Source organism: Camelus bactrianus, chromosome 7 (assembly GCF_048773025.1).
Source record: "Camelus bactrianus isolate YW-2024 breed Bactrian camel chromosome 7, ASM4877302v1, whole genome shotgun sequence".
Lineage (NCBI taxonomy): Eukaryota > Metazoa > Chordata > Mammalia > Artiodactyla > Camelidae > Camelus > Camelus bactrianus.
In genome coordinates this window covers 13,967,169-13,985,838 of record NC_133545.1, presented here as the reverse complement: position 1 = coordinate 13,985,838, position 18,670 = coordinate 13,967,169, and the positions used below count along the sequence as shown (strand labels likewise).

General features: G+C 34.9%; 1 protein-coding gene across 1 annotated transcript in view; it reads left to right on the top strand.

Annotated features, from left to right (window-relative positions):
* The window catches only part of AKR1D1 (aldo-keto reductase family 1 member D1), a 33,849-nt gene extending 15,279 nt beyond the window's left edge, over window positions 1-18,570 (top strand). Inside the window, exons 4-9 of the mRNA XM_010947490.3 lie at window positions 1,605-1,682; window positions 5,213-5,335; window positions 12,283-12,392; window positions 13,117-13,282; window positions 16,225-16,307; window positions 17,220-18,570. Of these exons, the coding sequence (XP_010945792.2) occupies window positions 1,605-1,682; window positions 5,213-5,335; window positions 12,283-12,392; window positions 13,117-13,282; window positions 16,225-16,307; window positions 17,220-17,262 (603 nt within the window). The 3' untranslated portion in view covers window positions 17,263-18,570. The remainder of the gene's footprint in view (window positions 1-1,604; window positions 1,683-5,212; window positions 5,336-12,282; window positions 12,393-13,116; window positions 13,283-16,224; window positions 16,308-17,219) is intronic.
* Window positions 18,571-18,670: the final 100 nt, after the last annotated feature.

Here is an 18,670-nt window from a genome sequence, read left to right as displayed (position 1 = left end):
AAATACAAAAGGCAAGAAATAAGGAGGAAGACTGGCTGGAGTGGAAGTAAGGGTCATAGATGTTGAGAAGGTTAAAGGGTTTAAAAATCAGAAACAGGCAGGGTAGTTAATATGAATGATTACATGGCTTTGAGGAGAAAGGAGTCCTTTTCCTGCTCTCAGTGAAACAGGAGAAGATTAAGATGAAATTATCTCTGCCAAAAAGGGCATAGAGAAAGTGTATCACTAGGTGAAAGTTTCATGTAGGTAAGATGGCAGAGGGAAAAATTAGGGGAAAAGTTAAAGAATATAGTGGATTTTGTCCAGTTGCTTGATTTTCAACAACAACAATAATCCTATTATCAAGGTCTGCAAAAATTTCTATGCTGCCAACCAAATCCAGTAGACACATTGTCCTCATATTGCTTGATCTCTTTCAGCACAGTTAACTACTACCTCCTTCTTTAAACATTCCCATCTTGTGAATTCCGTGATCTTACCCTCTCTTGATTCTGTGGCAGCTTCTTCTCTGCCAAATTCCATGTTATGCCCAGCACTCTGGCCTCAGTATTCTTATCTTACTGAGCCACACTCTCTGTCTAGGTGATTTCATCTAGTTGCGTGGGTTCAATGCCATTTTATATGCCAAGGACTCTCACATTTTATCTTCATCCATGACTTCTCTCTTAGCCACTCTCTGAGACGTCTCTGTTCATCTTAAATATCCGCTTGACTGTCTAATGGTCATTTCAAACTCAAAATATCCAATACAAAACTCTCAATTCCTTGACCAACCTCAGGAAATGATCACCACCATCCACCCAAGGAACCTAAGAATCATCTTTTATTTCTCTCCATCCCATTTCCAAGTCCATAAGAGATGTGTCCCATTTTTAAATGTAGCAAAAAAGGAGAAATCTGAAAGAGTATTCCATACCATAGTCAGTAGTCATTGAGAAAGTATCACCCAAAAGTTAGAGAAGGAGGTTTGACACTTAGTGTGTGAAGTAGAAAAGGCCCAAAAAGAAAAGAAAAGAACCAGAGACAGTTAGCCAGATCTGAGAAGTAACATGCTGTACATTTCCCTTATACTTAGGGAGCATTCACTGCATCAGCTATACTTTTCTTAGCTGAAGAATTTCCTCCTCTCACCCTTAGTGGTGACTTTTAGTTTATTATAAGAGTAAGAAACTTGCTGTTCTCAACTTTGGTAAGGATAGACTATAAAAACACTGAGTCTAAAAGTCCTAATTCTCAACTTTCACTTTTTAAAATGAGTAATCTTGTCATCAAAAGAAAACTTCATGGCTTAACAACAACAATAATCTATTAATAAGTAAAGGAATAATGAGGTAATGAGACTGATATGTTATATATGTTGGACAAATGTATTTCTGGGTAGTTCCATAGAGGAGGAAAAAAAATCTATTCCTCTCTCTCCCTCCCTCTCTCTCTCTCTGTATCTATCTATCTTGAATTGTTTCCCCAGGGCCAGGGTATATTGGAATATTGACACTGAAATTCCATCATTTCAATCCCTGGATATAAATAAAATGAATTACACTTGTTTTTTGGTTTGTTTGTTTGTTTGTTTGGGGTTTTTTGTTTTGTTTTTTTTTTTGCAGCCTGGAGATGAGATCTTTCCTAAAGATGAAAATGGCAAATGGTTATATAGCAAGTCAGATCTATGTGCCACTTGGGAGGTAAGTTCAAGTGGGCCTCTTATCTTAAAACACTACGTTTAAAAATTGTGATCTGATTGTTCTTGTTCGATTTATGGAGAATTCCAACCTTTACTCCCAATGAAAAATAATAGTCAAAACAGGTATTTCTAACCATGAGCAAAGATGTATAAAATATCCATCTTCTGGGTGCTGAGAAATGTTTGATTTTGTTTTGATGGAAGAGAAGAATGCCAAAGATAAGAGAGAGGTGTGGGAGGAAAAAGAAAGTAAAGGAAATAAGTTCTACTGTAACAGTAAATAAAAATATGTAAATGAGACAAACTCACAAATTTTTAAAGTTTCTCAAATCAAATTTTAAAAAATCAATAATATGTCTAAAAGAAACAAACTTAAGACAAAATAATACACAAAAAAACAGAAAAATAATTCTGGTTCCACTTCTGAACAAACTATGGGCTCCTTCCCCAAGATCACAGAGTGGGAAATTAGGGGAAAATCATGAGAAAACCCTTATAGATTCATAGTTGGGGGTAGGGGGTGTTAATAGATATTTTGAACTGGTTTATGAGGTAATATGGTAGCTTTCACCTAAAGTAGAAGGCAGCCCAGGAACCAGTAAGATGATAATATAGGAGAGGAACTGTTGAAGTTCTTTATACTCTTTCTATTCTCCTATTGTAGCCTTGGTACAGATACTGTCTGCTCCACACTTGGGACTCATGTTCAGATGTCTTTTAGGAAACTAAAATCCTGCACTTACGAGAAGTTGGGAAAAACATAAGTTACTACCTGAGCTCTGGCAGTAGTTCCCTTGCCTCTCCCAATCCAAACTCCAAAAGCTGGAAATTATACTCTAATGATTATCTCTTTCTAATAGAATTCCCCCCATATAGGTAACAGCTGAAAATCTGAACTGTGGATTGTTTTGAGGGTGAGGAGGCACTAACTGGGTTTTCTGGTGCCTGGCGCTCTCTACTTGAAAGACCATAAACTCACTCCTGACCTCACTGGAGCTGACTGGGACTGCCTGACAGTATAGCCAATATGCTTGGGAGAAAATGAGTTCAGAGCCCAAAATAACAAGGCATTTATCTCACAAAGAAACAACATATCTCAATTACCCATCCCAGCATAAACAGAACAGAGGCTGAAGAACTTTTTAATTAGCTAATTAATATATTAAAGGAAGTTAAAAAATATATATTAGCAATATGAAATAAAAACAAGAAAACAGTTTTAAAAGCAGGCAAAAATAATAATTAGGAAAAATAAAAAATGCAATAGATGGGATAAAAATAGAATGGATACAGATAAGGAAAAAAATTTAAGCTTGAAAGATCAGATTGAGGAAGTCTTCCAATAAGAAGGAAAGGACAAGAAAAAATTTTTAAATATGAAATATGTGGGTGGGGAATAGCTCAGTGGTAGAGTGCATGCCTACCATGCACCAGGTCCTGGGTGCAATCCCCAGTACTTCCATCAAAAAAACTTAAAAGTTAAAATATGAAAAGCTGAGAGATATAAATGATAAAATTAGAATTTCCAGTATCCATACAACAGGAGTCTTAGAAAAAAAGTAAGAAGAAATAAGAAAAAGAGGCAATAATTGAAGGGAAAAAATCCCCGAAATATTGAAAAGGTGTGGATTACCAATAAAGAAACCCATACTTAGGTGCTTTATAGTGAAACTTCAAAATATCAACATAAAAAGAAAATTAAAACTTCCAGAGTATAGTAAACAAGCCAATAAAGAAGACAAAATGAAATAATAAAAAATAATTAATCCAGGGAAAGGCAGGAAAGTAAGAAAAGGGGGAAAATGAATAGACGGGGAAAATAGAAAATAAATAGCAAGGTGGGACATTTAAATTCATTGGCATCAATAATCACAGTGTATGTAAATAGTCTAAACAACCCAGTCAAAATGCAGAGGTTGTCAGAATGGATAAAAAGCAAAACCCCACTATATTTTATATACAAGAAACTCATTTTAAATAATAAGACACAAATAGGTTGAAAGTAAAAGATTTTTAAAAAGTAAAAGGCTAGAATAAGATGTACTAGGCTGATAGTGGTCAGAAGAAAGCTGGAGTAGTTATTTTAGTATCAACAAAAACTTCAGAGCAGAGAGTATTATCAGAGATAAAGTTTGTTTTATAATAAAGGGGTCAATCCTCAACAGCTATGCATCTAATAACAGAACTCCAAAATACATGAACCAAAACTAAGAGAACTGAAAAGAGAAAAGAATAATCCACAATTATAGTCAGAGATTTCAAAATCTCTCTCTCAATGATTGAGATAATAAGTAGACAGAAAATCTGTACAATATAGATTTAAACATTATCAAACAACTTGACCTAATTGATATTTATAGAATACTTTGCCAAAATATAACAGAATGCTATTTTTAAGTACATATAGAACAATTCACAAAATAGTTCATTTTCTGAGATACAAAACAAATCTCAATACATTTAAAATATTCTTTATGCAAAGCAGGCTATCTAATGAAATTGAAATTAAATTTGAAGTTAATAACAAAAACTTATCTGAAAAATCATTAAATATTTGAAGACTAAGAAACATATATGTAAATAACCCATAAGATATAGAAGAAATAACAAAATCCGTATCTATATATAATCTATTTACTAGCAATACATAATTAGAAGTTGAATTTTTTAAAAACAGTATTAAATATTTAGAGATAAATTTAATAAAATATGTGCAAGACTTATATAGCAAAAACTACAATATTCCGCTGAGAGAATTTTTTTTAATCTAAATAAATGGAGAGCTATATCATGTTCTTTGATGGAAAGACTGAATACAGATAAGTTGTTAATTCTCTCCAGATTCATGGATAGAGTCGATGTAATCCCAATCAAAATCCCAAAAGAAATTGAAAAGCTAACTCTAAAATGTAAAGGGAAGTGCAAAAAACATAATGACAAAGATTTACTTAATTTACTAAGAAGATATACCAGTTTTAAACACATATATACCAAATAAAATATCTTCAAAATATATAAAGCAAAAATTGATAGACTAGAGAAAGACACTGATGAAATCACTATATAATGGGAGATTTCTGACATATTCCTTTAAATTATTGAAAAGCCAGGAAAAGCTTGACCTAATCTTCTATATAATGTGTGTATATGTGTATATACATACACATATGTATGAATGAGAAAAACAGAAAGATTTGTATCCAAAAATAGGAGAATATATATTTTCTACACATACCAGACATTTATAAGAATTTTCAGGTATCATGCCATAAAGAAAACCTCCACATATTTTAAGAAATAAGATCATTACTGTGTTGGTATACATTACGAAAATACAAAGGGAAGATACAATACGATATTTCCCCAAATCACTCAATTACAGAATTCTTGCCTTTCTCCTGCACCTTTTTTCACTTCATGGAGCCTATACCCAGGGACTTTCATTTTTAAAGAATTTATAGTCCCCCCATAAGTATTTATTCTTGCTTATTTGGAGGCTGCTTTCTTGACCTGTTGGCTTTTATGCTACAGGCTTTGGAAGCTTGCAAAGATGCTGGTTTGGTGAAATCCCTTGGAGTATCCAATTTTAACCGCAGGCAGCTGGAGCTCATCCTGCACAAACCAGGACTGAAGTATAAGCCAGTCAGCAACCAGGTACAGCTTGAGCAGGGGAGGGAGGTGAGGGGAAGTGGAGGTTTGGGGAGTGTGGGATAATCCATTACTTAACAGAAAGAAACCTGTACTAGGAGTCAGAAAGTCTTGCGGTCACTCTACGTATATCTTACCATTAGACCCTGGGCAAGTCAATTTATGTCTCTTAAGAAAAAAGAATTGAAAGTTCAAATCCAGGCAAAAGTAACCCCCAAAAATTTTTGAAGAAAAATAATGAGCGGGAACAAAACTTACCAGATATTGACACACACAGAGTATTTAAAATAATGCAAAATTAGTACAAGAACCAACATACAAAAAAATAGAAAATAAGAAATGTCTTAGAAATAGCCCCAAGTAAAATAAAAACTTAATGTAAAATAAAATGGCACAAACTAATGACAAAGGGTTTGATTTTTCAGTAAATAGTGTGGGGAAAATTGATAGTCAAATATAGACCTTTGCCTCATGTCATACTCCAAAATGTCCTTTTAATCAGGAGTTCAAGAAAAAACAGGAAATTATTTGTGAACACTACAGAAAAATTTTAGTTTTCTTGAGCTGTGGATAGAAAAGGAAGCCATGGGAAAATTACAAAGAAAACCAACGCATGTAATGGTGTAAGAATGTTAAACCCTAAAAATATTAGAAACAAAGAGCGAACAAAAATAGAGAATTATATATTTTAAAAATATAACAGAAAAGGGGGATCATATCCTTATTAATTAAAAGCCTAATAAAAATCAATGAGAAAAAATACTAAGGTTCAACAGAAAAATGGGAAAAAGAAATGAGCAGAAATTCACAGGAGATAAATTGCAAGGTTGGTAAACATGAAGAATGTTCAGCTGCACTAGTAATTATGAAATTTAAGTGTAACTTTGTATTGTGTATCAAATTAGCAAAGCTTTTGTTTTATTTTTTAGTATAATGTTTTATGAAAGCAAGTGGTGGAGTGCTGGCAAATGCAGATTGGTTCAACCTTACTGAAAAGCAATTTTGCAATAAGTATTAAGAGTCTTAAAAAATGTTCAATCTTCTATTTTTAGGAATCTATCCTTGTGAAAAAAATCAGAATGCCCATGTGTGTGTTTGTCACAGTGCTGTTTATAATGGCAAAAAAGGGGGGGGGTAACATAAATATGAAAAATTAGGAAAGTGTTTAAATAAACTTTAAAACATTCATAGTATGTGAAATCTTAACAAAAGATGTTCTTGAATCACTTTTGAGGAAAAGAGAAATGGCCAGGATATTAAATGGAATGGCCAGGATACAAAAGGTAATATAGCATGGAAGTGATTACATTATTTAAAAAGTGCAAATATTGGAAAGAAATAAATCAAAATACTGTGTTTATGTCTGGCTGTGAATTTTACAAGTAAATTCTGTTTTCTTCTTTATGCTTTACTGTATTTTTCAAGTCTTCTGCAGCAAGCTTATATTACTTTTATAATCACAACAAAATACTATTCTCTACCTTGTTAGATAGGGATTGTGATACCCTCTTCCCCCTACTTCATAAAACATTAAGAGGCTACACTAAAAAATGCTCTTGGATCTGGTAAATATTCACATATTGGGATTATGGTGGACTTGTTTGTTGAATTCATTGTTTTTAGAAAGTCAAAAGAGTCTGATACAAGTTTATAACAGAAGAAATGAATTATTACCTACATCATGACAACAGCCCACAGCTAAAACAGAAGTGTTGCTCTATTAGACACACAGCTTCCGAATTGACACCTCAGCTAGCAATATATCATATGCGCTCAGGAACAGAGCACAACAACCTTTGCCTTCCTAATTGATCTCAATCCATCCCTTTATTCCTAAGTATAGGGATTCTTAAGTATCTCTCACCAGCATATCTCTTAACATCTCCTTCCTGCACACCTAAGAACAATATTTTGTTATAAAAATGTTGAAATGACAAACTGGTTCCTTACAAATGTACAGCAACAGATGGTGATTTTTAAAAATTGAAGTGTAGTCAATTTATAATGTGTTAATTTCTGGTGTACAGCATAGTACTTCAGTTGTACATATATATTCCTTTTTATATTATTTTTCATTATAAGCTATTATAAGGTATTAAATATTTTTCCCTGTGCTATATAGTAGGACCTTATTATTTATCTACTTTATATATAGTAGTTAGTATCTGCAAATCCCAAACTCCCAATTTATCCCACTCCCATTCCCCCCTGGTAACCATAAGTTTGTTTTCTATGTCTGTGAGTCTGTCTGTTTTATAAATAAGTTCATTTGTGTCATTTTTTTAAATTCCACATATAAGTGATATCATATGGTATTTTTCTTTCTCTTTCTGACTTAACTTCACTTAGTATGACAATCTTCAGGTCCATCCATGTTGCTGCAAATGGTATTATTTTATTCTTTTTGTGGCTGAGTAGTATTCCATTGTATATATATACACTACAGTTTGTTTTAATCCAGTTGAGATGGAGTTTTTGACCTGAGAATGAAAAACAGAGTAAAAATATGACCATGTGTTCCCTCATGCCAAGGAGTAAATACTCTGATCTGTTGACGCAAGAATATCGATCAGCTTCATAAACATACCCTGAAAGAGAAACAAGGCGTGTTGGAGGATCATAGCCTGAGCCTATTCACGTGTTCTGTGGTGTTTGAAAGCAGAATACATCAAAACTCTAGCCATGGCACAGATCAAAGTGTGGGTCTCCTGGCAGCCAGCCACTACTCTGTGCCGTAGGTACATGCGTACCTACTCCAGAGATAAAAAATGAGCAGCTTTTAACCCAGGAATATGATGAGCACATTGTGTGCATTATACAGAGTGGACATATTTTATGTGCAAGGGATACATATATGAAGTCCTTGCATAACTCAAAATTCACATATTTAAAAACTAATTTTCCCATTAGACTAAATCTAACATAAGATTTACAAATTGTATTTTTCACTGGCTTCATGAACAAATTCACATACAATATAACCTCACTCTATACTCATTCTCAGAGCCTGAGCATCCCAGGATTCCTAACTACCCTCTACGATGTTCATCTGAAGAAACATGCCTCCAGGCTCCACTCCTGGCTTTGTCTGAAAGCCTTCCTAGTTTCCCCCAGTGCTCTCCCAGCCTAATTTCAAGAACACTGTGGATCTCCTCAAGCCATTTAATCTCACGCCAAGTTCCAACACCTAACTTTATGAATTAAGGACTGAAGGGGAGAAAGGAGGGAGGGAGGGAAAGGAAGAAGAGAAGGAATAAGGGAAGTTCCCAAATTCTTCAGTTTTTCCTGATCTTCTTCACTATGCCTAAGTCACAGGTATCCTGACACAAGAATCAGTAAATATTTGTTGAGGGATTTCATTAGTGAAATTAAAATTTAACAGTTTTTCATGGAAAGACAGAAGGGGTTGGGGTTAATTTATGAAAGGACTTTTGTTATTTTCCTTCATGGGTTCTGTCCAGCTTCTGAACTTCACCCTGTGAGATTCTGATATCTAAAACTACAGCATTACCAAAGAGTGTTGTGAAAGTCCCAGACACACCAAGACACTGACAAGTTACATCAGTTTTATATAGCAAACAAAAAAAGTAAAGAGCACAGCTCCACTGGCCCATTTACAAAAGGCTCTACCCAGTCCCTAGCAAAGAAGAAAGGCAAGTGTGCTTAGATACACTTTTCTTTGGAAATAAGGATGACATCAAGGCCCTGTAACATCAGAAACCATCACCACTCCTCTACCTTAAACTAGCATTTGGTCCCAACCTGAAATGTCCCCACTGGCTGCAGCCCTTATGAAGCCCAGCCTGCAATAGTTTGCAGCATCAAAAGTGATTTCCTAAGATTCTGGCTCTGTTCTCTCTGCATAATTATTGTTTTCACTCATTCAACAAATAGTCATCAAGCCTTGCCTTATGCCAGGCACTTTGCTAGGTTCTAGGCATGCAAAAATGACCAAAGATAAATGCAGTCCTTGCTCTCCTGGATCAGACATTAATCAAAAATCATGAAAGTTATTTGTAGTTAGAAGCTGAGATAAATTCTCTGAAGACAAGGAATGTGGTTCTCTGAGGTCATAGGCACTTGGATCATATTAGCTTATTCACTCTCACCCCCACCCCCACTTCCTTCCCCTCCCCATTGAAATTTCCTTCACTGAATGCTCCTTTAGTGATATGCCCTAAAGTCTTTTTTTAAATCTAAAAACTGTTTATGCAAAGATTTCTATTGTATTCATTATATTATATATTTGAGTTTATGTTAATTCAAAAGTTTTTATTGAATACATGTTTCTAATATGTTGCCCAATGCAACTTTCTTTAAACTCCCAAATTTGTTCAGTCACAGAATGGATATTCACATGCCTGTTTGTTCTGTTTTTTAAATTGTATTAGCCTTATTATGTATACCTTTTCCTATAAACCATATAAAATCTTTTTTTCAAAAAGTAGATTATAAAAATGTTCACTACATATACAAATACACATATACACAAGTATATACATACATACAGATATATACACATGTATATATACATATTTAATAGGCCAGAGACAGGTAACAGCACTGCAACCTGATTAGAAAGGAGTCCCTGAAAATATTTGCAAATGATGTGACTGACAAGGGACTAATTTCCAAAATATACAAACAGCTCATACACCTTAATATCAAGAAAAAAAAAAAAGAAACTCAACCAAAAAATGGGCAGAAGACCTAAGTAGATATCTTTTCAAAGAAGACAGACAGATGGCCAACAAGTACATGGAAAGATGCTCAACATCACTAATTGTTAGAGAAATGCAAATTAAAGCTACAATGAGATATCACCTCACACCAGCCAGAATGGCCATCATTAAAAAGTCTACAAAGGATAAATGCTGGAGAGGGTGTGGAGAAAAGGGAACCCTTCTACACTGTTGGTGGAAATGTAAATTGGTGCAGCCACTATCGAGAACAGTACGGAGGTTCTCAAAAAACTAAAAATAGACTTACCATATGATCCATCAATCTCACTCCTGGGCATATTCCCAGAGGAAAATATAATTCAGAAAGACACATGCACCCCAGTGTTCATAGCAGCACTATTTATAATAGGCAAGACATGGAAACAACTCAAACGTCCATCAACAGATGACTGGATAAAGAAGTTGTGATATATTTATACAATGGAATACTCCTCAGCCATAAAAAAGAATAAAATAATGCCATTTGCATCAACATGGATGGACCTGGAGATCGTCATTCTAAGTGAAGTAAGCCAGAAAGAAAAAGAAAAATGCAATATGATATCGCTTATATGTTGAATCTTAAAAAAAGACACAAATGAACTACTTATTATTTATAGCTTAGATGACTGATTTCTTGAAATGTGTAAGCACATTTGTCCTTTATGATCGCATTACCGCATTCTGTTGATTCTTATTTTGTGGTTGGCTTTATTCCTTTGATAACTATGTAAATTTAAAAAGCTAAAGCTCTAAACTGTTCTTAGAAACAATGAACAGTACACATATGTAAATTCTAAAATGGTTTTATCTATCAAGTTGCTCTTCCTAGAATAAACTTTGTTTACAAAAAAAAGGAGTCCCTGTAGGGAAAATTAAATGTGTTTGGAACAAGCAGGTAGGCATGAAATTAAGAAATTCATATTTAGTCTTTAAGCAATGGAGTGACATGATTAAAAATGTGTTTGGAAAGGTTAGTGTACCAATAATAAATAAGATGGAAAATGGAAAAGAGACTGAAGAGGGAGAGTAATGCTGGGAGTGGGAAAGGGTAGAAAGGGGAAGAAATACAGTCAGCCCTCTATATCCATGGATACAGAACGTGCAAACGCGGGGGGCCCACTGTACATTTTATAGAATGGACTTGAGCACCTGCAGGCCTCAGTATTTGCAGGAGATGGGGGGAGAAGGGGATGTTCCTGGAACCAATCCTCCGTGGATACTGAGGGACTACTATACTATGGACATTATGATTCCTAACCTATTTTAGTCTATGTGTCGCTTTTTAAAATTAAGAAATGTTCCCAAGTAGGGGAAGTAATTGAAGTGTCTTAGGGAAAAGGAGGGAGCGAGATTATGAGGGGGCAGGGGAAAGAAAAGAAACAGGAAAAACTGACATGGAAAAAAAAGGTTATCAAATTAGAAAGACCCACGTCTAAGGGCCCCACTTTACCTTTTCACTTCATCAATAGCATTTTCTTGTGCTTTCTAGAAATGTGACTTGTTAAATATTAAGTATTCCAGATAGTGAAAATAATAATTATACAATTAAAATATTTTAATTAAGCCTTGGTTGATTTTAATTAAAAAGAAAAAAAAACATGTAGGTCAAAAACTACCATAATGTTTAAGAAACTTTAAGAACTTTTGTTGACACAAGTATTTTTAGTGCAGGAATCTTGTCAATAAGACATAGAACAGGAAAGTAGGCCTAAATTTGGTGGTATAAAGAACTCTCCACCAAGACAAAATACATCTTTACATATAGTTCTGTACACACTCTATCTCTTGTGAAAATATTCTTAGGTGTTTGATAGCTAGGGACACAGAGCTTCTGCAACCTGTCACTTTCACTTAGCAAGACTGTAATCTGAACCTTGAGACTGTATGTTTATTATGGAAAATAGTATTTGCTAGAATATTTACTATAAATAACTGAGTCTGTTCGGTTCAAGTTTTAAACTCTGATAGCTGTAAAAATTGAATTTGTTCCCCAGTTATTTTAGAATTAACCCATGGGTGGTGACCTCACTAATCTTGTTTTAATTAATAATCACCCATATATAAACAATGTAACCTTCTTTATCAGAAAAAAATATTTAAGATTTGCCCAGCTATCCGTAATACTTTGCAATGGATTTTATTGAGGAACTTTAAAAAAATTATGTAAAATTGCATTCATCTACAAAGCCTTAATTTTGTGTTCCACTCTCTCTCCAATGCAACACATAGGTTGAGTGCCATCCATATTTCACCCAGCCAAAGCTCTTGAAATTTTGCCAACAACATGATATTGTCATTATTGCATACAGCCCTTTGGGGACCTCTAGGAATCCGACCTGGTAGGTAATGCTGTATGTCTCCTCCAGTACTTCCTTTGGTGTAGAGTGTGAATGTAAATTGCTTGATTGGAATGACTCTGTTCGGCTGTGTGACCATAAGTCTCTTCAAGTCATTCTCCACACACACAAAAATAGAGCTAATAAAACCTTCCTCACTGAGATTTTGTAACAATTGGTTATACTCTACCTGTGAAATGCCTAATGGTACCTGAAACACAGAAAATGCTCAATAAATCTTAGTTTGATTATTATTTGACAAAGAGTCTCTACGGCCATATTCTGAAGTTTTTGAATTTTTAAAATCTCTGTATTCAATGACAACACTTCTATTGTGATGTATTCCACAAACTTAAGTAGAAAATTTTCTACTCTGAGATGATCCCAAGAGTTGTACCTCTGTTTCTTCCATTTCAGCCTTCTTGCCTTTCCCTGTATGCCTACTTCCAACCCTATTCTTTCTATAAAACCTGTCAAAGAAATATTACTTACCCTCTGGAAGAGGCAGCTCTATAAATTTGCCTCTCTTGATCTTCCCATAGTAAGAGCAAATTGTCATTGAGTACTCTGCACTCAGAGAAGTTGGTTACAGGTGACCTCAAAATGTCCTGGATAGGTTAAAATGTGAATTGGGTGAGGAGGGGGGTGGCAGAGGGTGATGATAGATTAACCACTGGTTCTCATTACTCGAGCTAAGTATGATGCATATTCTTTTTTTTTTTTAAAGGGTGAATGTATCTCCCCCACCTTTGTTAGAGGATCCACTTCTAAACTCACTGGGGAAAAAGTACAGTAAGACAGCAGCTCAAGTTGTTTTGCGCTTCAACATCCAGCGAGGAGTGGTTGTCATTCCTAAAAGCTTTAACCCTGAAAGGATCAAAGAAAACTTTCAAGTAAGAGAACCACTTCTAGAAATGTAAAAAGTAGTTGTTTTTTTTATGGGAATTTTCTGTCCAGATTAATAAGAAACTTGCAATACTTTCATATGTTATTTTATAGACCAGCTCCCCAACCCACTCTGCCCATATCTAGATTTAATGTTAGCTGAATTTGAGACAATTCCTAGTAATTTGGGGATTGCTTTGCTCCTTGTATGTTATCTAGCTCCCTTATTTCTTCTGTTTCCTTACCTATTGACTCTGGACCCTACCTACGCACTTCTCTGCCTGCACAGCAGGAATAGAAGGTATAAAATTTGAAATTTATAATAGTCAACTTTCCACCTTCTTAATGGCTCTGGAAAAAGTTGGGGACAAATTGGGAAATTATTGAAGAGGCTCATTTAGACTTCATGAACCCCCTTTATTCCCTCTATAAGTAATCTGCAGTCAGCGTTATGACCTATGGGTGAGAGGAAAGAGGCCCCCAGACAATGGACTGATTAGTTTACTGTGATACTTCCAGAGACTACACTGCTAGGTAAGTGCAGCCATAGAAAAGTAGCATGTAAAGTTAATCAGTTACCCATCAGTTAATAATTTAAATTTCAAAAGTAAGATTTTTTTTAGTTTTACTCATAAAGATAAAAATGAGATAATATTTATCCCTTCAGATAGGAAAAGAATCAGAATGTTGACAGTATGTGGGAAAACAAGCACTTTCATAAAATGTTAGAAATATTAATTGGTTTAAGATTTGAAGGAGAAGGATGTCATTTTTCTATATCTACCAAAATTCAAATATACATATCCATCGACCCAACAATCTTTTCCTATAGATGTATTTGCATGCTCGTGCACACATACATAGGTGTTTATTACAGCATACTTTATCAGTTAAAAAAAACTGGGAACAATTTTCAATAGGATCTTATAAAACAAATTATGTTAATTTGTGCAATGAAATATTATATAGCCATTTTTATTTTTCTTTTTTAAATGAAATTTATTGAGATATAATTGAAATGCAATGAACTTACAATATTTAAAGTGTCAAGTTGGGTAATTTTTGACATATGTACACACCCATGAAACCATCACCATAATCAAGATAAAGAACATATTCATCACCTCCAAGAGTTTCCTCATTCCCCTTTGTAATCTATCCCTCCTGGTCCACAGCCACAAGCCAGCACTGATTTGCTTTCTATCCCTGTAGTTTAGTTTGCATTTGCTAGAATTTAATATAAATGAATTTACACAGTATGTGTACTTTTATACCCATTTTTAAATAATAAAGTGAAAATACAAGTACTGACATGGGAAGACATCCATGATATTAGACAATTTATCTTCAGAGCTTTTTGCTACCACATGAAAGACTGCAACTCAAATTTACCAAAGAAAAAGAGACACAATTTTTTGGCTTACAAAACTGGGAAGTCCATGGATAGATCAGTCATGACTGGACACAGGTATTCAAATGATTTATGAAAGGATTGAGTTCTCCCTACCCCGTCTTTCCATATGGTGGCACAAACAGTCCAGGTTAATCTAGTCCTCATATTGAATAAAGATGATCACAGATAAAGGCTTCTGTCAGGGTCTCTATCAATACCTGCTTGTCCCTTTGTGGGTCATTGGCTACTCCCATAATAATCACTGTCCAGTGAACAAGATACCTTGATTGCCCTTGGGCTACACCTTTATTCCTGTGCTGAAGGAGGTGAGGTCATGTGACAAATAGCCCCACTAGGTCAGGAAATGTGTTAAGCAAAAAAGAAATTTGTAAGGATTTATTTTATAAGTGATTGGTTCATTCATCACTGTTTTTATGTTATGCACACTTTAATTTCCTTATACAATCTCATAAACTCCAATACTTAGGTAATAAATAATCAAAGGAAAGAATTCCCTGAAAAGAGCAGCTACAAACGATCCTCAGGGGAATGACTAAATAAACTGTGTTACAACTGTACTATGGATGCAGTGGTTAAATGGATAAAGTCAGTCTATATATTTTGACAGAAAAGATCACCATAAGATAGTACGTAAATGAAATAAAGTTGCAGAATATAAAAATATGACACAATTTTTGCATTTTGCTCTTAGTGTACTGAATGTTTGGAAGGAATATATGGGAAGAGGAATAGGACTAGGGTAGTAAGTATCAGGAAGAACTTTCATTTTTCACTCCATATGTGTCCATGTACTTCTGTAGTGTTTCATTTCTTTACAAAGAGCATGTATTTATGTATTACTTATATATATAAATTTATAAGTGTAAATACTAAAATGAAAGTTAAGGGATAGAAATATAAAATAATAAAGTAAGAGAAAATAAATTATAAACACATAAACCAAGAGTTAAAAATATAAATAAGCTAAAATAAACTACTAAAATGTTAATAAAGGACAACTACAAAACCAGAGTATAAGCTGTACAAGCTAAGAAAAAACAAAACAATGAAAATGTATTTAGAATTAAAAGGCAGAAAAAGAAATACTAAAAATGATGAGAGAAAAGATTAATAGGATAAAGTAAAGAAAATTAAAAGTTTAAAAAATACATAAGCAAATTCAGAGACTAAGCAATATTTTTTTTTAAAGTTTACAAAGGCCATAGTCCAGAATCAAAAGTTCAGCATCTTATACAGAAATAATAAGAATTCTTCACTTTTAGAATTTCAGGAGATGTTCTGAACACATATTGTTTCAGAGCATTTGAAATTTCTTGCAAGATGTCCATGCTGGATTGTCTCAGAGACAAAGGGCAGAAAGAATTCCAGCCCCACATGAGTGGGGTGGCCCCCCAACACTAGCCCAACTCCTCTTAGACATTTGCAGAAATGTTCATAAACCTTTCAAGGGGTCCCGCTGCTGGCCCCACTCCTGTTCCCAAGTATGAGCCATATTCTACTATTGTAAATGTCTGCTTTTTATTTCTTTTTTTTCAGATCTTTGATTTTTCTCTCACTGAAGAAGAAATGAAGGACATTGAAGCCTTGAATACAAATGTCCGCTTCGTGGAATTGCTCATGTGAGTTCTGGGGGATCATTAATCAACGACTGCCCAGTGGTGTTGGATTGTCAAATGTCAGCCAACAGCCTTCTTATGAACTGGGACTGTGTCCACAGAAGGCACAGGGTAAAGGCCAGTGGGCAGCATGTTCTGAATTAGGTACTTCCTACAAACCTACCTTTTTACTTAAAAGAGTTCTGGCATTTATGACATTCCCATTGGTTAGGTAAAGGCATTGTAGGCTAAAGACTTTGAGAAGAATTAAGTCATAGTGTTTGCATGTTAATACAACAGCGGCACAGATATTCAAACAACGTATTTCTTTCTTTCTTAAAAATCAAAGTGGGCACAGATAAGCGCACATTTGTCAACAAGAACAATTCCTGGGAGAGAGGCATGAGAGTGCAGTAGAAAGAACACCAGGTTGGGAAGAACTTTGAGTTTTAAGACAAATGTTTGCCTATAAGATTTGGAGCTTCTGGCTTCGCCTGTTTGTCTGACTTCCCACAAACAAAATTCCTTACACACCTTCAAAGTGTTGAAAATTCAGCTATCAACAGAAGTAACCATGGGAGGCAGCTTATATCAAGAGAGAAGAAGGAGGGAAGGAATTGTGAATAGGCATGTAAAACAGGCAGGTACTGCTCACCTCTTTTGCTTTTGTTCTAAGCAAAATGTTAATGTGGAGGCAATCAGCCTTTCCCTACACACACACACACACACACACACACACGGTGCTGTCCAGAGCTTCAGTAAAAGGGGCTGGCTTGAGAGAAAACAGAGGAAGAGAGTCAGTGAAAAACAGAGGTGGAGTGAGTAAGAAAGAGAAAGAGGGAATGGTCAGTGAAATTATCAAAGGATGCTAGTAACACATACAGCTGTGCAATGTTTGAAGTGAACTTTTTCCCTTTGGGGGAATTGTTTTGGCAGGTGGTCTGACCATCCTGAATACCCATTTCATGATGAATACTGACTTCAGAGAACTCTGAAACAGATATTTTCCCTCCCATGTGTGCCAGGACTTTGGGCTGGGTAGTTCCCCCAGCTACAGAAATGAAATCCTCAGATGAAGTGGTGATGGAGACATGCTTAACTTTTGTGTACTGTGACTTTGACTTACCTATGTGGTGGTGGGGGATTTAAATCTGTTGAAATAACCATTGGAAATTATCTGCTAATATTTTATTAAATCATTGTCTTCTGAGCTTCAAACAGAAAAACATCAGGCTTTAGAAAAGACTTCAGAGGCAACATATGAAGATAAGTAAGTCATGAATCTGGGTGCTGCCATGGGTAATCTGAGTTCTCTAGCAGTTAACAGGGCAAGAAAGAGGATGGAGAGCTGGAACATGCCAGTGTGCTGGCGGTGGCCTTGATACTCTAGACCATTGACTGTAATACAGACACAGCCAAAATAAGATCCATACATGCATTATAAACATCAAAGTAATTTGCTGCACCTTGAGTAGGGAAGAGGGCTAAGTGTAGAAAAGTCTTAAAATAGAGCTAATTAAACACCACAGCAGTCAACTAAGCTGTACTGATTTGGTTGTTGTTTCCATCCAGTATGTGTTTCTGTAGCTTTTACCCAGCTTGAGAGATAAGTAATTGCTGGTTCTCTCTTGCATGTTTTAGGGCCTGAGCGTCACCATAACTAGTGGTCCATGCCAATACTGCCTGTCACTCTTACCTCCACTTATTGTATGACCACCATTGTGCAGAATGGCTTGAGACAACCAGCATACACAAATGAAGTCCTGCACTGTAAAATAGTCCATAGACAACTATTTTAAAAGAAAACATTTAAAAGGGAGGCTTGAGGAAACACATTGAAAGAAGAGGCTTTATAAAATCATTATACTTAAGACTTTGAAAGTTATTGAGATAACTGAATTTTCAGAAGGTAGCAAGTTCAAAAGAACTGTGAAGATTGTACTATATGCAAATTTTTTAAAAAGTTAATAAGAAGATTATTAGAATTCCATAGAAGAGATGTACCTATTTTCAATTCAACTAGAGCAATATATTTTATTCATCTACATTAAGTCACTCTCGGGTAAGAGAGCTCCTCAAAACTTCAAGGCAAATTTATATTTCTCCAAAACAAATTGCTTATAATTTTCAATGACCTGAAAACATACATTTCCAAGAAATTATCACTTTAATAAAACTGATCTCTACTCATTATTTCCACTAATTCTAATATTAATACTTACAATGCCATCTTTTGGAAAATATCTTGTTCACAAGAAATAATAAAATATGATGATTTATTCTACCACATGAATCTCCGTTTTGTTGCTTGAGGGGTTGGAAAATCATCTACATTCATTTAAAGACCTCTGATTGAATTCCTACCATACATTCAACACTGGGAAGAT